This window comes from Heterodontus francisci, chromosome 25 (assembly GCF_036365525.1).
Source record: "Heterodontus francisci isolate sHetFra1 chromosome 25, sHetFra1.hap1, whole genome shotgun sequence".
Classification (NCBI taxonomy): Eukaryota; Metazoa; Chordata; class Chondrichthyes; order Heterodontiformes; family Heterodontidae; genus Heterodontus; species Heterodontus francisci.
Genome location: NC_090395.1, coordinates 17,661,275 through 17,683,562, shown reverse-complemented (window position 1 = coordinate 17,683,562; position 22,288 = coordinate 17,661,275). Strand labels below are relative to the sequence as shown.

The following is a 22,288-nucleotide window of genomic DNA, read 5'->3' as shown; positions in this document are numbered from 1 at the left end:
GTTGAAACTCTTGTGTGGAAAAGGATGGATACAACACAAATGCATTCAAAACTTTCCATGTAATCTGTCCACAGCCCATGTATGTTTTCCTTTATCATGGACCCTGCACACGCATTTCACAGCCCACGTGCACTCTACTCTATCATAGATCTTACCCACCCATTTAATCTCCTCCGGCAGCCCCTGTACACTCTCCTCTATCTGACTTCTCTCCCTCTCTCTCCAGGTTTTTTTGAGCAGAAGATAAGAGAATATCAGGAGAACAGAAACAAGGTAAAATAAGTTACTTTGTACCAAACAGAGGAGCTGACATGAGGAGGACCATCTACTGTTAGCCTGCAACGTCTCCCTGTAAATGGAAACCTGGCCTGTCGGCAAAGGGAGAATTACAGGCCGTAACATCCCCAGGGTCAAAGAAGGAGGCGGATACCTCAAAAGTATGCCATCATTGCAAAGGGCTTGTATATATTTAATGCTTGTATTTAAATGGAATATTTTCAGAAAAGACTGAAAAAGAAGTTATATGGAAGAGATCTTTAAATTCCTTATACAATGCTTTTATTTCTGTTTGTTTCCTGTTCTCAAATTTTATTTGTCTTTTTTTTTGTGAATGTTGGAAAGCAATATTTGAAGCCTCGTTCTGTGTTGCCCCTGCATGGGCATTGATTCAGGGGTCAGTTCGCACCTCACCCACCCAGTGACTGGGTACGTATAATCGAGTGGGTTACTGTACCCTCTCCAATCCTGACTATTTCCTTTTTTAACCTGCAGGAGGATGAGCTTACTGCCTGAAGCAGGCAGCAGTCTCATGATCTATTTAAACCACATCCTACTATATTACTAGGACACCAATGCAGTTTTATTTGGGGATTGAGTGGGGAGTCTTTAAGCAGTAGCAGGTCTGAAGACAGGTCCGTCTAAGAATCTCCCCTCCCTCCCCACCTGGAAAGCTGGGGAGGGGAGAACACAGGGCTGCCTTCACTGCCAGTTTTCCACCGTTTGCAGTTTACTGTCACACTCGAACCTCTGAATCTGAAGATCATGGATTTAATTCACACTGCAGTGATTTGACGACATAATCCAGGCTGACACTCCAGTACTGAGGGAGTGTTGCACTGTCAGAGGTATTGGGCTGGATTTTACAGTAGGCGGACAGGACTCCACCACCGATGTAAAAGTTGGTGGCGAACCCACTTCCACCTAGCCCGGGGATCCGACCCGCATTTTACCGATCCCCGGGCTTTAATTGTCCCGGGGCAGGACTTTCACCCGCCTGAGGGAGGAGGTCCTGCCTCAGTGAGCTACCAGCCAATCAGCGAGCCAGCAGTTCTTAGTGCCAGCAGCGTCACCGGGTGCGGTGGACACTGCTGGGACTGCAGCCCAACCGACCGAGGAGGATGCCATGGAGCCAAGATCCAAGGTAGGTTTTTGATGCCTCGCCAAGGGAATCGGGCGCGCCCTTGCGAGGCAAGGTGGTCATTTGGGGGGGGGGGGGGTGGTCTTGGGTCCCGGAGTGGGTTGGGAAGTGGAGGCGGCCCTCAATCGGGCACCCTGTGCCCAATTGCCATGGCACCCCCCCCCCCCGGCACACGGAAAGGCTGGCAGCTATCACTGGGGGGCCTTTCACATCCCCGGCAGGCCCACTTGCCATGGGTAAAATACCCGTGGAGGCAGGCGAGGGCCCCTAAGTGGCCGTTAAGTGGCTACTTAAGGGCCTTGATTGGCCTTGGGCAGGCGGACCATTGCCCCCCATCCCCCACCCACCGCCTGACCGCCATAAAGTTGGCCGGAGGTGGGAACAGGGCGTGAAGGTCTCCCCGAGCCTCCCGCTCAATTTTACGCTGCCCCCACGCCACCATCTGACCCGCTGGGGCAGCGTAAAATTCAACCCATTGTCTTTTTGATGAGACATTAAAGCAATGCTCTGGCTGCCCTCTCAGGTGGGTGTGAAAGATTTCATGGCACTATTTGAAGAGCAGGGGAGTTGTCCCTGATATCCTGACCAACATTTATACCAAAGACAACATCACTAAAACAAATGATCTGGTTATTATCACATTGCTGTGAAGCACTTTGGGATGTGCTGAGCTGATGAAGAATGTTGTATAAATGCAGTCTCTCTGTCTCTGCACAGCCGTTCCAAACAGGAATTGGACCACAAGTTAAAACATCTCGGGCCAGAGTGTGTTTCACTTGCTCTGGGTTATAATGGACCGGTGGTTTCTTTGCTGCTGGGACCTTTCTGAAGGGTGTTCTATAATTCAGACCGTGTGCTGTGATGTGACAGAGACAATCTTTTAATTGTACTCTCTCTCTGTGAACTTGTCATTTCTGATCCTCCTGTGAAATTTTTACTAATGCACAAAGTATGGTGACACACTGGCTGTACATAATGTAAATGGCATTGGAAATGGAGATTTAAAATAAAATCCTTGATTCAAATCCTCTTGCCATACTTCTGTTAATGGAAACAAACACCAAGGAAGATTTATACAGGTCAGGAAAGGTCCAAGTTCAATTCCTAATCACCTCACCTCATGTTTCATTTTCAAATAATGGCAACCTGGTTGAAACTTGGTGTGGTATATGTTCTAAATGTTACTGTTCAGCTAAGCTCTCCGGGGGTATATTGACGGGGCAGAAAGGACTGGTGGGTGTATATTAGGTTTCAGATGGGGTGTCCTGTTTTTGCTTACTTTCCTCAGACAACAAAACATGTTGTGGTGTTCCAGCGATTGCTGATGCACTTCATGTCATTGATAATCCTATTCATTTGAACTCGGCAGGGTCAATGCCAAGTTAGGCTGGAAGACTCCACTCTTGAGGGGAAATAGCATAGTTAGTTTTAGTTTCCACTGTGTCAACTCTGGCTCAGTAGTAACATCTCAGCTCTAAGACAGAAGATTGTGTGTTCAAGGCCCAGTCCAGAGACCTGAGCACATAATTCAGGCTGACACTTCAGTGTAGTACTGAGGGAGCACTGCATTGTCAGAGGTGCCTTCTTTCAGGTGAGCCATTAAACAGGGGACTTAAAAGATCCCATGGCATTATTTGAAGAAGAGCAGGGGGGGTTCTCCCCAGGGTCCTGGCCAATATTTATTCCTGTACCAACATCACTAAAACAGATGATCTGGTCATTATCACATTGCTGTCTGTGGGAGCTTGCTGTGTAACAATGGGTTGTAGCATTTTCTGCATTACAACAGTGTACATTACAACACTTCAAAAGTACTTGATTGGCTGCACAGCATTTTGACACATCCTGAAGTGGTGAAAGCTGCTGCAGAAGTGCAATTTTTTTACTTTTTGACAAAGCTGTCAAGCTTTTAAGGAGAGGTAGACATCAAAAAAAAAAGCAGTCAAGTGTTTCAAAACAGGAGCATGCGCAATAAGGCAGAAAAAGGCTACAAAGGACAAGAGATTGCAACAAGAGAATCCCCTGGGCTGTAGGACAAAATGCACAGGTGTAATTCTGTTTAAGTAAAATAACACTCAGTGTCTCGATTGAAGTAAGTGAATTTGATCATAACCACTGCTGTGCACATTCACAGAACAGTGGAATAAAGCAGCCCCGATACGATTTGAACCAAGTCTCACCTCATCTGGGTTTCAGCTGCACTGCCTTTAATCAGATTGACGAAAATTATGTGTGAAAGACACAAAACTTATCACAAGGTGGTTCAGTGTTTCATCCCCAGGTCCCAGGATCATATGGAACAGTGTGAACAGGCATAAAAGTCAGATTCTCCAAGGAGCGATCGATGACACGAACTCGATGGGGGTATCCATGAACCATCTGGAATTTGCAACTGAATTGTGCAGCCCTGGGGCTGGAAGAGGAAAATCAGCCAAGGTTCCCTCTCTAGATAAAAACAGAAAGTGCTGGAAATACCCAGCAGGTCTGGCAGCATCTGCGGAGAGAGAAATAGAGTTAACATTTCAGGTCTGTGACCTTTCATCAGAACTGGCAAATGTTGGAAATAATAAGTTTTAAGCAAGTGAAGGGGGTGGGGAAGAGAACAAAAGGGGTGTGTGTGATAGGGCAGAGGGCAGGAGAGATTAAGTGACAAAAATGTCATGGGACAAAGGGAGTGCCAATGGTGTGGTGAAAGACCATTAGTGCAGAGAGAGTGTTAATGACAGGATAACGAACAGCTCTGTCCCTGCTCTCTGATGCTGTAAATGGGCAGCCCCTTATTTTTAAATGGTTCTAGATTCTCCCACAAGAGAGGATATCTAGCACCACAGGGCTTTTTTTTACATCCATCTAAGAGAAAAGGCAAGTAGGTTAACTTCTCATCTGAGAGACAGCACCCCTGACAATGCTGCCCTCCACTAGGGTGTAATCCTAGACGGCTATGCTCAAGGCCCTGATTAGGATTTGAATTCACAATCGTCTGACTCAGAGGTGAACATGCTAGCAACTGAGCCACAGCTGACCCCCTTGTGCAGCTTGGCTGCCATCCAGAGCTGAGCCCACCAATCTATTTCCACTTTTGCTCCTTTTTTTCTACTGTTCTCTTTACCCCTCCTAGACCTGTCTCTCCTGTTCTCATGCCTCCTTTCACTTCTCCGCGCTCGGGTACTCTGCTCTCCCAATTCCCTACCACAACCCTTCCGTACTCCTTCACCTTCCTGATCTCTTGCCACCGTCCCAGGCTTGACTCCTCCTTAGATAAGCCTGCAGCTCCCTCCGTGCCTCTCTTGCCGTCCTCCAACAGGCTCATCGAGGCTCTCGGTGCTGGCTCGTTACATGCAGCAATTCCAATTGCCCCATCCCATTCTTCCAGTCACCTTCCTGGCCAGTGCACTCACTGGGGGCAAATCTTGCCTATCTTCTTCAAGTACAACTGTGCAGTCTGTCAGTGGATCAGCTCTCACCACCCCTCTATGCATCTCCCTTCAGAATGTTCACTTGCAAACAAGGCTTTTGCCATCCACGATCTTATTATGGATGATTGCATCGACATCATAGTCTTAACAGAAACCTGGCTGAGGGATGATTACACCTTGCCCCTTAATGAAGCCTCCCTGCCTGGTTACATCTTTCACCACTTGCCCCACCAAGACCATCGTGGTGGCAGTGTGGTGATTATCACCAGATCACAGCTTGGGCTGACCCCCTACTCCTCTGGTACTTGCTGCTCCTTCCAGCATCTCGCATTGTTCCACCCTCTCACCTCTCTTTTAAAATCATCCTCTACCATCCACCCAAACATGATAAAAATTCACCAAGATATCTTCACTGCTTTCCTCCGTCAGCCTTTGCACCGAGCCACTTCTTATCCTCGGTAATTTCAGCTTTCATCTGAACTCATCATGTTCTCTCTCCTCTGAATTCACTGCCCTCTTATCCTCCCGAAGTGTCTCCCTCCATGTAAACTCCTCAACCTATATTCACAGCCACCCCCTCAACTTTGCCATCTCACGTGGCCTCACTACTCCCATCATATCAATTACAGATAAGGCCATCTCTTATCACTTCCTTGTATCACTCTCCACCCACATCACCCTTCCATGACCCAAACCTACTTCCTATTGTATCCGTCCCTGGAGAAACTTTCCACCAATTCACTTCGAACTGCACTTTCAAAATCCCAGCTGTTGAGCCTTTGGCCCTCAGTTCACCACAACATTTCTGCAACCATTGATCTACTCATACCCTTATTTTCACCTTTGATGTACTTGTCCCCAATAAAACCATTACCCTCTCTCGCCCTGTTACTGAACAGGAAGCCTCCAAAGTGGTTGCGTGGTTTGAGGCATTTTTTCCAGATATTCGTTGCTGCATCAGAACAGAAGTAAGGTCTGTAGCTCTACCATCTCCAGGTGGTAAAGGTGGGAAACAACCAAGCAACTAACAGGATGAGGAGGCACCATGAACATCTACAACATCAACCATGGTGGAGTGTTTGCACATAACTTCAGCCAAATGTGCCAAGCGCATGATCCTACGTGGGCTCCGAATGAGGTCCCCACCATCCTTGAGCCAATGTCCAGTTCATTTGATTCATGCGACATTAAAAAGGAGTAATGGGCAAAACAAATGGGCACCATTCTCCCCCATCACTCCCCACACCCTTAACTATCCCACCCAGTCTATTCCCACTCTCCCCCCTCACTCCCCACACCCTTAACTATCCCACCCAGTCTATTCCCACTCTCCCCCATCACTCCCCACACCCTTAACTATCCCACCCAGTCTAATCCCACTCTTCCCCTCACTCCCCACACCCTTAACTATCCCACCCAGTCTATTCCCACTCTCCCCCATCACTCCCCACACCCTTAACTATCCCACCCAGTCTATTCCCACTCTCCCCCATCACTCCCCACACCCTTAACTATCCCACCCAGTCAATTCCCACTCTCCCCCTCACTCCCCACACCATTTACTATCCCACCCAGTCTAATCCCATTCTCCCCCTCACTCCCCACACTCTTTACTATCCCACCCAGTCTAATCCCATTCTCCCCATCACTCCCCACACCCTTAACTATCCCGCCCAGTCTAATCCCACTCTCCCCCATCACTCCCCACACCCTTAACAATCCCGCCCAGTCTAACCCCACTTTCCTGCTCATTCCCCACACCCTTAACTATCCCACCCAGTCTAATCCCACTCTCCTGCTCATTCCCCATATCATTTACTATCCCGCCCAGTCTAATCCCTCTCTCCTGCTCATTCCCCATATCATTTACTATCCCGCCCAGTCTAATCCCACTCTCCCCCTCACTCCCCACACCATTTACTATCCCACCCAGTCTAATCCCACTCTCCCCCTCACTCCCCACACCCTTAACTATCCCACCCAGTCTAATCCCACTCTCCCCCTCACTCCCCACACCCTTAACTATCCCACCCAGTCTAATCCCACTCTCCTCACTCCCCACACTCTTAACTATCCTACCCAGTCTAATCCCACTCTCCCCCTCACTCCCCACACCCTCAACAAACCCACCCAGTCTAATCCCACTCTCCCCCTCACTCCCCACACACTTAACCATCCCACCCAGTCTAATCCCACTCTCCCCATCACTCCCCACACCCTTTACTAATCCCACCCAGTTTAATCCCACTCTTCCCCTCACTCCCCACACCCTTTACTATCCCACCCAGTCTAATCCCACTCTCCCCCTCACTCCCCACACCCTTAACTATCCCACCCAGTCTAATCCCACTCTCCCCCTCACTCCCCACACCCTTTACTATCCCACCCAGTCTAATCCCACTCTCCCCCTCACTCCCCACACCCTTTACTATCCCACCCAGTCTAATCCCACGCTCCCCCTCACTCCCCCACCCTTAACTATCCCACCCAGTCTAATCCCACTCTCCTCACTCCCCACACCCTCAACAAACCCACCCAGTCTAATCCCACTCTCCCCCTCACTCCCCACACCATTTACTATCCCACCCAGTCTAATCCCACTCTCCCCCATCATTCCCCACACCCTTAACTATCCCACCCAGTCTAATCCCACTCTCCTGCTCATTCCCCATATCATTTACTATCCTGCCCAGTCTAATCCCACTCTCCTCACTCCCCACACCCTTAACTATCCCACCCAGTCTAATCCCACTCTCCTCACTCCCCACACCCTTAACAAACCCACCCAGTCTAATCCCACTCTCCCCCTCACTCCCCACACCCTTAACTATCCCACCCAGTCTAATCCCACTCTTCCCCTCACTCCCCACACCCTTAACTATCCCACCCAGTTTAATCCCACTCTCCCCCCCCCACTCCCCACACCCTTTACTATCCCACCCAGTCTAATCCCACTCTTCCCCTCACTCCCCACACCCTTAACTATCCCATCCAGTCTAATCCCACTCTCCTCCTCACTCCCCACACCATTTACTATCCCACCCAGTCTAATCCCACTCTCCCCCTCACTCCCCACACCCTTAATCATCCCACCCAGTCTAATCCCACTCTCCCCCTCACTCCCCACACCCTTTACTATCCCACCCAGTTTAATCCCACTCTCCCCCTTACTCCCCACACCCTTAACTATCCCACCCAGTCTAATCCCACTCTCCCCCTCACTCCCCACACCCTTAACTATCCCACCCAGTCTATTCCCACTCTCCTCCTCACTCCCCACACCCTTAACTATCCCACCCAGTCTAATCCCACTCTCCCCCTCACTCGCCACACCCTTTACTATCCCACCCAGTCTAATCCCACTCTCCCCCTCACTCCCCACACCCTTAACTATCCCACCCAGTCTAATCCCACTCTCCCCCTCACTCCCCACACCCTTAACTATCCCACCCAGTCTATTCCCACTCTCCTCCTCACTCCCCACACCCTTAACTATCCCACCCAGTCTAATCCCCCTCTCCCCCTCACTCGCCACACCCTTTACTATCCCACCCAGTCTAATCCCACTCTCCCCCTCACTCCCCACACCCTTAACTATCCCACCCAGTCTAATCCCACTCTCCCCCTCACTCCCCACACCCTTTACTATCCCACCCAGTCTATTCCCACTCTCCTCCTCACTCCCCACACCCTTAACTATCCCACCCAGTCTAATCCCACTCTCCCCCTCACTCGCCACACCCTTTACTATCCCACCCAGTTTAATCCCACTCTCCCCCTTACTCCCCACACCCTTAACTATCCCACCCAGTCTAATCCCACTCTCCCCCTCAGTCCCCACACCCTTTACTGTCCCACCCAGTCTAATCACACTCTCCTGCTCATTCCCCAGCCCTTTGACATTGCTCTTTCCAAAGCAATTATTTGCTTTCCTTCTCAACAGCACTTTATGGCTAATAAATCCAAATTGCACTGTGTTAAGAATTTTTTTCTAACCCGCAATTAATTCTTTTTGTGATTACTGCCTTTTTGTACCTTCCGCCAGGCACATGGATACTGTTGACGTCATCGGCACCTTTTAATGGTGAAGACCTCTTTGATAAGGTCGCCTCGCCACTCTAGAAAAACAAACTCACTTTTCTGCCTCGAAATTCAGCCATGCGTAGCCTCTTTATCAGCTTTTAAATGACTTCCTAAACTGCCAATATGGCAAGGCTTGCTGATAATAAGCCACAAGTAAGCTACCCTCCATGTGGATAAAGACCAACAGACGTCAGCATTCAGGGCCTGAAACAGGCGTTAGGTTTTTGGATATGCAAATTAGGGGGACCAGACCTGTTTGCAGCCTCCACTGGCAGCCAAAAAAGGAGGTCCTAACTGGTGAAGTAGAACCTGGGGAATGCTTTTGCCAATAAAACCTTACCCCAAAACACTTTGTTTCATTGGTCTCAGTGAACTGTTTTTTAAAAAACCCTGAAAGTCAGTACAAGATAATTATTTTTTATCCTTCTTCCCACAAAGGGTAGTGGAAGTCTTTCCCCCAAATCTCCCCCACAAGGCTGTGGACACCGAGGGTCAAATTGTCATGGTCCTGCAGTTTTTTTTTCCAGGAATATGCGGTTTGCTTTTAAGGCTTACAAAGGATCAGCACTGCTCTAATAACCAGCAAGCCTCAGAAGTTAGAGAAAATGCATTTTCGTTGCCTTGGATACAACCATTTGGAGACTGCGATTCAAAGGGGGCATTCTCGTTACCATGGATATAGCCACTTGGAGTGAGTATCAAGTTTGTTACCGTTCAATTTTGAACTGGCCTTTTAGTTGAAGACAGTTTGTTCTAACAGAGACACAGACAGCTGGTGTTAGCACCTGAAAAAAGAGCTCTCAACCATTTAAACTGAAGGAATAGAATTTTAGTCTGTTTAATTATTATCTCTCAAAATTCTAAAAAAAAAAGCCAAGCCAAAACAGAGATCTCTGATAATTTGAACTGAAGGAATGGAAGTTAGACTGTGACAATCTTTTATCCCTCAAAAACTCTAAAGTCAGATTGATTCTATTGAAAGTGTTCGCAAGTTGTTAATTGTCAAAATCCATCGCTGAACAAGGAAGCATTACTTACTGCTGGAATTAGACTACGTACTGTTCTACTGTGGAAGAACCTTTTTTCCCCATGGGACGACTGTGAGGACGTCAAGCAACATTGGACTGTAAATTTGCAAGGACTCTAATTTTTCTATTTTAAATGTTGTTTATATCTTCATAGAATTTAGTTTTATTAACTAAAGAGTTAATTTATTGATTTAAAGACACCTGGTTTGGTTAGCCTCATTCGGGGGTTAATAGATGGTACAATTTGGCTGGGTCTTTCTTTAATTTGGAAAGTTTTAAATGATATCTTCGGCAATCTGTGGAGCGACGAGATTGAATCAACAGTGCGTTTCTCCCCCACAATCAGAATCGTATATTTTGATTGGGGGCTTTGACTGGAGCGGTCGGTCGTAACAAAATGAACTTTTCCACATTGAGATCGATAGGTTTTTGTTCGGAAAGGGTAACAAGACACAGAGCAAAGACAAGTAAGTATGAACTTTCAGAGGTGCCTTGTGTGTTATGAGGCTGCTTCTGCTCATGAGCTATCATTGGTAAGGCACCACACCACAACACATTAAATAGAGTGTGAAACACTGCTGAAACATTAGCTCTGTTCACTTCCTGTCTTACGACCACAACTTCTGAAAGATGTGAGCAGTGTGTTGTAATCTTGTACTCAGTGAAGTGGTGTTACTGTTAATTCTCTAGTACTGGTATAGTTATTCAGCATGTGATTTCAGGTCTCTCTGACAAAGAGAACTTTCATCAGGTGACATTCTCCCAGAAGCTGTGACAATATAAGACTGTATTGCTGCACACCAAGCCCTGACCTCGCCTGCCTCACTATGTCAGCCACACATAGATGCATAAGCCTACAGAACTGATAACAATCCTGGTTTTAGCCTGAGCTGCTAAGTACCATCTGATCCTGCTGTATGAGAATTATATCCCAGTGATTGAGTGGCCACCTTCCCCAAATTTACAGCAATATTGTTCTGACCTCCCGTGACCCCATTTAAATGAATACCATTGCTGTGTCCAGTGACCACTTTGACAGTAGCAGAGGAAGAAATTGCCTAACGCCTGAAAACGGATATGAAGATCACATTGTTGATCTGCACCTATTCACTGTGCTGCAGGCAGTATGTTAAATCGCTGCTGTCTGCGCTTTTAAAATGATTTCTGCGTGCGGCCAGCACTCCCTACACTGTTCATCAGCTGCACCCGTCAACAGGGAGCCCAGCTTTGCAAATCACTAACACTAATTTAAGGCAGCCTGCACCTCTTAAACAACAACAACTTGTGTTTAAATAGCCCCTGTAAGGTAATAAAACCAAGGTGATTCTCAGGAGCGTGATCAAACAAAATTTGTCAGCAAAGACATATCCAGAGATATTAGGTCAGATGATGAAATGTTTGGTCGAAGCGGAGTGTCTTAAAGGAGGAAAGTGAGGCGGAGAAACGGAGAGCTGTAGGAAGGGTATTCCAGAGCTTGGGGCCTAGGCAACTGAAGGCACAGTTACCAATGGTGGAGCAATTAAAATCAAAGATGCTCAATAGGCCGGAATTAGAGGAGCGCAAATGTCTCGGAGAGTTGTGGAGCTGGAGTAGATTACAGAGATAGGGAGGGGCGAGGCCATGAAGGGATTGGAAAATGAGGATGAGAATTTTTAAATCAAACCATAGCTAACTGGGAGCCAATGTCACTCAGTGAGCACAGGGGTGATGAGGGCGGCACAGTGGCGCAGTGGTTAGTACCACCGCCTCGCAGCTCTAGTGACCTGGGTTCAGTTCTGGGTACTGCATGTGTGGATTTTGCAAGTTCTCCCTGTGACTGTGTGGGTTTCCGCCAGGTGCTCTGGCTTCCTCCCACAGCCAATGACTTGCAGGTTGGTAGGTAAATTGCCCCTAGTGTAGGTAGGTGGTAGGATATGATATGGGATTAATGTAGAATTAGTAATAAATGGGTGGTTGTTGGTCGGCACAGACTCAGTGGGCCGAAGGGCCTGTTTCAGTGCTGTAGCTTTCTATGACTCTATGGAGTTCCAGGAAAGATGGAATGGATTTGGGAGGTGACAACACATTCAAGAACTTTAGAGAGGAAAGGGAGGTTGGAGATGGGATGGTAGTTTGCAAGGATGGAGGAGTCAAGGGTTGTTCCTTGAGGAGAGGGGTGATGATGGCAGATTTAGAAGAGAGAAGGACAATGCCTGAAAAGAGAGAATCACTAACAATATCAGTTAACATGGGCACTGGGTTAGGAAGTTCAGTGGTCAGCAGTTTAGTGGAAATAGGTTCAAGGAAACAGGAGGTGGGTCTCATGGACAAGATGACCTTAGAGGGAGCATGAGGGGAGACAGGAGAGAAACTAGAGAAAGAGGCGAGTTCAGGGCTAGGGTGGGAGACACCTTAGAGAAGGTTTGGCCCAGTAGTCTAGTGGAGAGAGGGATGTAACAGAAAAAGCTGATTGGATGGTCTCAATCTTAGTGACAATGAAATCCATGAGCTCCTTGCACTTATTGTTGGAGGTGAGGGTTGAGGGGACAGGGGAGAGGGATTTAAGAGGATTGTTTGCAGTAGAGAAAAGAAGCTGGGGTTCATCTTTGCATTCCAGGATGTTCTGGAAAGTGAGCATTTTCAAGATGAGAGCAGGACCCAATAGTTCTTTGGTGGTCCAGTCAGATCTGTGTAAATCAATTGTCCACTGTAGCCATTCAAGTCTCTGTCCCTTGGATTTAAAGGAACGGAGATGAGGGCTGTATCGGGAGAAGAGCTAGGGTGAGAGAGAGGCTTTAATGGGGACATGAGAGGTGGAGCTGAGGATGTGGTTGAGTAGATCAGTGGTAAAGGGCGGTGGAGGGGAGGGTGTGCATTGTGGCAGGAAGAAGTGGTGGGAGATTTTTCAAAAGGCGATCTGAGCTGTGATACTCTTGGTAATGTTGAAGCTGCGAGGAGCATGCACCACCGTTTTCAGGCAATGCACTGCAGATCCTGGTGGAAGAGGTGGAAAAGAGAGCTGCCCTGTGTCTGCAGAGGGCAGACTGCCCTCCAGTCAGATACTCAGGAGACAGTGGAAACTAGTAGTGGCAGAGATCAATGCAAAGAGTATTGCTGCAGCATGGATGCAGTGCAGGAAGAAGTTTAGCAATCTGACATGAGTTGTCAAGGTGAGTGAGTTCATCTTCAAATGAATCCTACACACTGCACCACTGACCTCATCCACTGCTCAATTCACGACACCTCCAATACCCATCCACCAATAATCTCCATCAGTGCTCAACCCTTCAATTCATTTGCTTTATCTCACCCTCACTCACTTAGCACTGTTGCAAGCATTGCACCCACAACTCACAGCTCACACACACTGGCACCTATTCAACCAGCCACATCACCCAAATGTACTACATAACACTGCCACATTTCCCCCTTTCATGTAGGTGTATAAATTCAGGCAGCAGCAATGAACTGGGGGAGGATGAGCCCGGCTGCATGTTTTAATCCCCATGGAGGAGACGGTCCTGACCATCATGGGAAGGGGTATCACTGAGACCATGGCCGCTGGCGGGGCTGGAGGGATCAATGATGAGGGTATCTGCACTCCTAATCTTCCTCTCTCTTCCCATTTCACAATCTTTTTTGACTCACAAGCTGCAGTTGGTTTAAGCACACACTTTTTATTTCCCCTCACTGCTCACCGCAATCCAACGCTTGTCCCTTTTTCATTTCAAATACCCATGTGCTGGAGCCTTCCCAGTCAGAGGAAACAGAGAAAGAAATCAGTGAAGATGAAGAGGCACAGTCACTCGATCTTACACTGCAGCCACCAGCTCAGATACTGACACTTCAGGTATTTTACAGGCGAAAATACAGGAATGATGTGAAGGTGGTGAGACACTGGACACAAGTGCACAGGTCCAAGCTCACCGGAGGGTGAGGTCTCACATGAGTTTTACTGCAGAGAAGACAAGTGTGGGCATCAATGAGCCAGGCTACAGAAGAAGGTCAGTGGATGCATTGGAAATCCTGCCAGAAAGCTTGTGTTCAATGTCAAGCAGTATGGAGGAGTCATCATGGTTCTAGATACCACTGTTCATAGGGGTTTCCAGAGTGTCAAAGCAGTCTATCAATCTGTTCCCTAACAGATTAGGAGGTTTGCTGAGGCACCACGCCAGGAGAGTGGCAGCGGCTCCGTGGAGCACGGACCTGCTGTCCTCTCTCAGGATGACAGCATTCCTGTTTCTACCGCTGCCACTCATTCAGTGCCTTTGCTGTTGCCTGTCAACTAGACAGTGCAGACTGCTGTAGCCTAGGCCATTATGGTGCGGTCTGGAGCTGGGCCTTCTAGACCCAGAGCTGCTTAAGGCCCACCTTCCAAGGCCATCTGAAGTCTCCCCCACTGGAAGTAAGCAGGCTTCTTTCACCCATGCTCCAACTACTGGGGAAACACCTAGTACGAATACTAGCAGAGGCAAAGGCATGCAGAAGACAGGCACTAAGGGAATGCACAAGGGTGATTAGTTCATTTTTGCATACATTATATGATCATTAAACTTATAAATTTGGATTTGAAAGTGTTACGCTCACGTGAAGTGCAGTGATTGAAAATACAAGAACCCAAACTGTTAAGTTATAAAAATTGACTTTTCCTTTAAAAAATGGACAATGTGCAGGAAAAAATGTCCACCAAAGGTCAAAAGACCTGGCCCTGTATATTCAAACTGTCTCAATGTCAGTTAAGAACAAAAAGATACTTTCCAAGCTAAGAATTGTCAATTACACCCATTCTGAACCCATCAAAAGACATTTTTGAATCAAATGTGTTCTTCTGAAATAAAGAAGGTGTGAAGTAGCCACATCCTGGGCCATTGTCAGTCACCACAGGGAGGGTGATTTACATCTCCATCAGAGGCAGCATGTGAGACCATTTTGACCTTAGAAGTATTTCTCCGGAAATAAAAAGAGAGAGAGAGAGAGAGAACCAGGCCAAACATCACAAAAGCCTGTCCCGCCGAGAGCTGGGAGAAATCTAACAAAAGCCAAAGAAGCTGTCCTGCTGTGAATTCCACACTTTGTTATGACCGGGTGAGGAAGGGGTCTCAGGCTCCCCTCTTGCCCCTTTCCTGGCTCGGCTGTAACAGGGTTTAACTTTTTAAACACAGTGTTTTTAGCTTCACCTCAGTGAGTCCTTGCTCACTGCTCTCTAATTGTAATTGTAAATGAACCAATCAGACAGACTTTCTTAGGTTTAAACAAGAAAGGTGTATGCTGATTAACCTTATCACTAACTCAGTTAAAATTACTAAAATACGCAATGCAACCACACTTGCATGCATACAAGATAAATACAGACACACAAATAGATACAGAGGGGGAGAAAGAATAAAGGGGTGGGGTTTGGAGTAGTAAATGGAATTCAGTTACTGTCTTTAGTTTGGATGTAAAGTCCTTGATTGGAGTTAAGTCTTGCAGTTCTCACTGGGGCCCAGTGCACACTTTTAAACTTATCTCACTAGTACCAGAAGGCTGAAGAGGTCCTCTGTCAGGAGGCTTAAGCTGCTTCCATGGGTCCCTGGGACATTGCTTGACAGAGAGAGACAGACAGAGAGAAAGAGAGAGAGAGGGGCCTTCCTTCTCTTTGGTCTTCAGATTGCAGACTGCCCCAAACCTTTCTGTGAGGCACAATTCAAGCAGCTCCCAGGTTGGCTAGCAGGTTAGTCATGTGACCAGCTCTTTGTTTGAAACAGCATCATCTGCAAGGTTTGTTGATTTCAAAAGTTCTCCAGTCACACTCGGTGGGGAGGTAGAGTGCTGGCTCTTATACAGACAATGACTGTCAGTGTCTTTTGACCATCACTAATGACAAAACCCATCTCACTAATTGAATCAAGGAGCATTTCCATTGCCTTTCTATTCAACTGTCTCTCAGAATGCAAATGTGCAGCTATGTTTTCAGTCACTCAGCTCTGTGGTCCTTTTAAACAAGTTATGTTCAATGTCCAGTAAAAGTTCAAATAGTGTTCCATATGATGAAATTAATATCTTTCCATTTGGCCGATGTGGTTTCCGTCACAACTTCAACTTGTGCAGCAGAGAACAGAAAGTGATCCCCCGTGTCTCGATTGAAGATGGTCGGCGAGAGAGGAGGTCCTTCATGCCACTATTTAGGAAAGGAGGGAGAGAGAAAACGGGGAACTACCGACCTGTTAGCCTAACGTCAGTTGTAAGTAAAGTGCTAGAATCTATTATAAAGGATATAATAACAGGACACTTAGAAATAATGATATGATTGGGCAGATTCAACATGGATTTATGAAAAGGAAATCATGTTTAACAAACCAGTTGAAGTTTTTTGAGGATGTAACTAGCAAAATAGATAAGGGGGAACCAGTGGATGTGGTATATTTAGATTTTTAGTAATCTTTTGATAAGGTCCCACACAAGAGGTTGGTAAATATTTTTTTATTATTATTCTTTCATGGCATGTAGGCATCACTGGCTAGGACAACATTTATTGCCCATTGCTAATTGTCCTTGAGAAGGTGGTGGTGAGCTGCTTTCTTGAACCGCTGCAGTCCATAAGGGTAGGTACACCCACAGTGCTGTTAGGAAGGGAGAATATACTGGCTTTGATTGAGAGCTGGGTAACGAACAGAAAACAGAGAGTAGGAATAAATGGGTCATTTTCAGATGGCAGGCGGTGACGAGTAGGGTCCTGCAAGCATCAGTCCTTGGGCCCCAGCTATTCACAATCTATATCAATGATTTGGATGTAGGGCTTAAATGTAATATTTCCAAGTTTGCAGATGACAAAAACTAAATGTAAGTGTGAGTTGTGAGGAGGGTGCAAAGATGCTTCAAAGGGATTTGGAGAGGCGAAGCAAGTGGGCAAACATTTGGCAGATGGAATACAATGTGGAGAAATGTGAGGCTATCCACTTTGAAAGGAAAAACAGAAATACAGTGTATTTTCTTAAATGGTGAGAGGCTGGGTAGTGTTGAACTTCAAACGGACTTGGGTGTCCTTGTTCATGAGGCACTGAAAGTTAACATGTAGTTACAGCAAGCAATTAAGAAGGCAAATGGTATGTTGGCCTTCATTACAAGAGGATTTGAGTACAGGAGTAAAGATGTCTTACTGCAATTATATAGAGCCATGGTGAGACCGCACCTGGAATATTGTGTGAAGTTTTGGTCTCCTTACCCAAGGAAAGATATATTTGCCAAAGAGGGAATGCAACAAAGGTTCACCAAATTAATTCCTGGGATGAAGGGATTGGCCTGTGAGGAAAGATTAAATAGACTGGGCCTTTATTCTCTGGAGTTTAGGAGAATGAGAAGTGATTTCATTCAAACATATAAAATTCTTACAGAGCTTGACAGGGTAGATGCAGGAAGGATGTTTCCCCTGGTTGGGGAGTCCAGAACCAGGGGACACAGTCTCACTATAAGGGGCAGGCCATTTAGGACTGAGATGAGGAGGGATTTCTTCACTCAGAGGGTGGTGAATCTTTGGAATTCTCTGCCCCAGAGGGCTGTGGAGGCTCAGTCATTGAGTATGTTCAATACTGAGATCGATAGATTTCTACATATTAAAAACATCAAGGGTTTTGGGGATAGTGCAGGAAAATGGTGTTGAAGTAGAAGATCAGCCATGATCTCATTGAATTGTGGAGTGGGCGTAAAGGGCTGAATAGCCTACTCCTGGTCCTATTTCTTATGTTCTTATGCCATTTAATCTCAAGTTTAGCTATGCAAGGTTAAAGACAAACCGTAGGCTGGAGCGTGGAATTTGAAAATGGCAGCAATGGCACCAAATCAGCATTACACACTGATTGACATCATAATCTTCCTGCTTTGGCGACTGCGGGTGGTCGTTATGTGTGCACATGCCAATCCTTTTACCAAGATGGCGTCCAGCGCACATCCTTTCAGAAGTCTACACATGTATGTAAGACATGATTTTCCACCATTAGGAGGCCATGTAGCACCTAAAAAATAAGCAACACACAGGCCATTTTCTCCTCAGTATTGTTTCCATCTCCTGTGCCCCCTTTACAGGGGCACAATTCCTATCTCCTGTGAGCTCTTTTACAGCAATGCTAGTTTAAACTCCTGTGATCCCCTTGACAATAGTAGCATTTCTATTTCTCTTGATCCTTCATTTCTAGTAGTACTTTTCTAAACTCCTATGATCCCATACACAACATTAGTACAGATTCTACCTCCCTGGATTCCATTGATAGTAGTATTCTTAATTTATTTGATCCACTTCAAAGTAATACTGCTCCAATTGGCAATGATGAATTTTAAATTGAGGGAGAGGAATAAGAAGCATGTGAGAAAAACTACATTAGAGCAGAAGGACAGGTTAGAGTGCGTGGAATTCAAACCCATAAGGAACCAACTGACTGAATTGCAGGCAGAAATTCAACTTGGAAAGTATGACATGGTAGACATTACTAAGATATGGCTGCAAGACGGTCAAGGCTGGCAGTTAAATATACCAGGTTATGAGGTCTACAGAAAAGGTAGGGAAAATGGTGGAGGGGGAAGAATAGCCTTAGTGATTAAGGATGAAATCACTTCAATGATGAGAGTGGATATAATGAGAGGTAAGCAGGCAGAGGAGACTTTATAGGTAGTGTAATGGAATCCATGGTGTTGCAGGATCAGTGGGGGAGTACGTGAACTGTTATCTGAACAGGTGACTTGTCGAATGCTCTGTTAGGTGCACTGACCCTGGTTTCAAAGTTTTCTTTTCCTGAGATTGACACTAACTGAAAGGGAAACGAAAGCTGAAGATTAGTGAAGACAAATGTAGGTTCTTTACAGTCAGAAACGGGGGAAATTATAATGGGGAGCAAAGAAATGGCAGACCAATTAAACACATACTTTGGTTCTGTCTTCACAAAGGAGGACACAAATTACCTCCCAGAAATGTTAGAGAACCAAGAGTCTATTGAGAGGGAGGAACAGAAAGAAATCAGTATTAGTAAAAAAAATAGTGCTAGAGAAATTAATGGGGTTAAAAGTTGACAAATCCCCAGGGTCTGATAATCTACATCCCAAAGTACCAGAGGAAGTGGCCCTGGAAACATAGAAACATAGAAAATAGGAGCAGGAGTAGGCCATTCGGCCCTTCGAGCATGCGCTGCCATTCATTATGATCATGGCTGATCATCCAACTCAGTAACCTGTTCCCGCTTCCCCCCATCTCCTTTGATCCCTTTCGCCCCAAGAGCCATATCTAACTCCTTCTTGAAAACATACAATGTTTTGGCCTCAACTGCTTTTTGTGGTAGCAAATTCCACAGGTTCACCACTCTCTGGGTGAAGAAATTTCTCCTCATCTCAGTCCTGAAAGGTTTACCCCGTATCCTTAGATTATGACCCCTGGTTCTGGACTCCCCCACCATCGGGAACATCCTTCCTGCATCTACCCTGTCAAGTCCTGTTAGAATTTTATAGGTTTCTATGAGATCCCCCCTCACTCTTCTGAACTCCAGCGAATATAATCCTAACCGACTCAATCTCTCCTCATGCGTCAGTCCTGCCATCCCAGGAATCAGTCTGGTAAACCTTCGCTGCATTCTCTCTACAGCAAGAACATCCTTCCTCAGATAATAGTGGAAATAGTGGATGCATTGGTGGTCATCTTCCAAAATTCTATAGACTGTGGAGCAGTTCTTACAGATTGGAGGGTGGCAAGTGTAATTCCACGATTTAAAAAAGGAGGGAGAGAAAAAACAGGGAATTACAGACCAGTTAGCCTTACATCAGTAGTGGGGAATGCTAGAGTCTATTATAAAGGATGTGATAACAGAACACCTGGAAAGCATAAACAGGATTGGACAAAGTCAGCATGGGTGTACGAAAGGGAAATCATGCTTAAAAAATCTAAGGATGTAACTAGCAGAATACATAAGGGAGAATTAATGGATGTGGTGTATTTGGATTTTCAGAAGGCTTTTGATAAGGTGCCACACAAGAGGTTAGTGTGCAAAATTAAAGCACATGGGATTGGGGGTAATATACTGGAATGGATTGAGAATTGGTTGACAGACAGGAAATGGAGAGTAGGAATAAACGGGTCTTTTTCTGGGTGGCAGGCAGTGACTAGTGGGGTACCGCAGGGGTCAGTGCTTGGGCCCCAGATATTCACAATATTTATTAATGACTTGGGTGAAGGAATTAAATGTAACATTTCCAAGTTTGCAGATGACACAAAGCTGGGGGGAAATGTGAGCTGTAAGGAGGATGCAAAGAGGCTCCAATGTGATTTGGACAAGTTGGGTGAGTGGGAAAATGCATGGCAGATGCAGTATAATGTGGATAAATGTGAGGTTATTCACTTTGGTTGTAAAAACAGAAAGGCAGATTATTATCTGAATGGTGATAGATTGGGAAAGGGGGAGGTGCAACGAGACCTGGGTGTCCTTGTGCACCAGTCGCTGAAAGCAAGCATTCAGGTGCAGCAAGCAGTTAAGAAGGCGAATGGTATGTTGACCTTCATTGCAAGAGGATTTGAGTACTGGAGCAAGGATGTCTTACTGCAGTTATATAAGGCCTTGGTGAGACCACATCTGGAGTATTGTGTGCAGTTTTGGTCTCCTTATCTGAGGAAGGATGTTCTTGCCATGGAGGGAATGCAAAGAAGATTTACTAGGCTGATTCCTGGGATGGCAGGATTGATGTATGAGGAGACATTGGGCCGACTAGGTGTATATTTACCAGAGTTTAGACGAATGAGAGGAGATCTGTGGCGCAGTGGTTAGCACTGCAGCCTCACAGCTCCAGTGACCTGGGTTCAATTCTGGGTATTGCCTGTGTGGAGTTTGCAAGTTCGCCTTGTGTCTGCGTGGGTTTCCGCCGGGTGCTCCGGTTTCCTCCCACCACCAAAGACTTGCAGTTGATAGGTAAATTTGCCATTATAAATTGCCCCTAGTAGTGGTAGGGGAGTATAGGGACAGGTGGGGATGTTGTAGGAATGTAGGATTGGTATAAATGGGTGGTTGATAGTCGGCACAGATTCGGTGGACCGAAGGGCCTGTTTCAGTGTTGTATCTCTAAATAAAATTTTAAAAATCTCATAGAAACTTATAAAATTCTAACAGGACTAGATAGGCTAGATGCAGGGAGGTTGTTCCCAATGGCTGGGGAGTCCAGAACCAGGGGTCACAGTCCCAGGATATGGGGTATGCCATTTAGAACTGAGATGAGGAAAAATTTCTTCACTCAGAGGGTGGTGAACCTGTGGAATTCTCTACCGCAGAAGGCAGTGGAGGCCAAGTCATTAAATATATTCAAGAAGTAGATAGATATATTTCTTAATGCCAAAGGGATCAAGGGTTATGGGGAGAAAGAGGGACCAGGGTATGTAATTAGACGATCAGCCATGATCTTTTTTGAATGGCGGAGCAGGCCCGAAGGGCCGAATGGTCTACTCATTCTCCTCTTTTCTATGTTTTCTATGTTTCTAACAGAAACTGAAACAGAAACTAAAACTTTAGGTTCCTGGGGAAACAGAAGCTGGTTGGATCCAGATAAAAAGGACACAAAGCCATCTGAGCTCAGATCACTCGGGAGTGGAGTGCAGGCAAGGTGAAGAAAATGAAGTGCTGATGAAGGGTCACTGAACTGAAACATTAACTCTGCTTCTCGCTCCACAGATACTATCAGACCTGCTAAGTATTTCCTGCATTCCTTGTTTTTATTTCAGATTTCCAGCATCTGCAGCATTTTGCTTTTATTGAAGATCCAGAGGCTGCAGCGGCTGTTTCTGTTACTTAAAGTAACTGATTAACCAGACACAGCCATACAGTGCATACAGTTGTTACTGAAGGGCTCGAATAAAGGTAATACTGGTGGATCCACAGCATCAAGACTGTCGTGAGCAGAGCTGAGGACGTTGTGGAGAACTGCACCGTTTTGGAAAGGCTGTACCCATGGAGCTCGAATTGATGGGGAATTGCTATTGGATGAGAATCTATTGAAGAAAGACGGTGGTGATCTACCTGAGGAAGTTCAGAGTTTTGAAGAACTTTGTGGCTGTAATTGGTGCCATTTATGCTGAATGGACTGCCCAGTAAATCCATGCTTAGTTTAGCTTTATCTGATCGTCAATGTGTAATTTGCAAAATTTATATATTGACTGTGATTTCTCTGTCAATTCATGTTTAATATATGTTGATTTTGGCTTGATTGTTAAAGTAAAAGTTATAAAAGTGAAATCTTGTCCATTTGTGTGTTTTATTGGGTTATTCAGTAGATTTAGTTCTTTTGGTTTTTGAACTCCACAGAGATCATAACAATAGAATTAAGAAATACGAAAGTATTTAAGATTGTCGAGGGAGCTGTGTATA

General features: G+C 46.0%; 1 protein-coding gene and 1 long non-coding RNA gene across 5 annotated transcripts in view; both read left to right on the top strand.

The window, feature by feature from the left end:
• LOC137383769 (DENN domain-containing protein 2D-like) overlaps window positions 1-2,442 on the top strand; it is a 169,697-nt gene extending 167,255 nt beyond the window's left edge. For all 4 annotated transcript variants that reach the window (XM_068056942.1, XM_068056939.1, XM_068056940.1 and 1 more), the window contains one exon: window positions 227-2,442. In XM_068056942.1, the coding sequence (XP_067913043.1) occupies window positions 227-282 (56 nt within the window). In that variant the 3' untranslated portion in view covers window positions 283-2,442. The remainder of the gene's footprint in view (window positions 1-226) is intronic.
• A 7,844-nt stretch (window positions 2,443-10,286) lies between these two features.
• Window positions 10,287-22,016, top strand: LOC137384055 (uncharacterized). Its single transcript, XR_010977522.1, has 3 exons — window positions 10,287-10,411; window positions 16,014-16,146; window positions 21,646-22,016. It is a non-coding gene; the product is annotated as an uncharacterized lncRNA (long non-coding RNA).
• The last annotated feature ends 272 nt before the right edge of the window (window positions 22,017-22,288 follow it).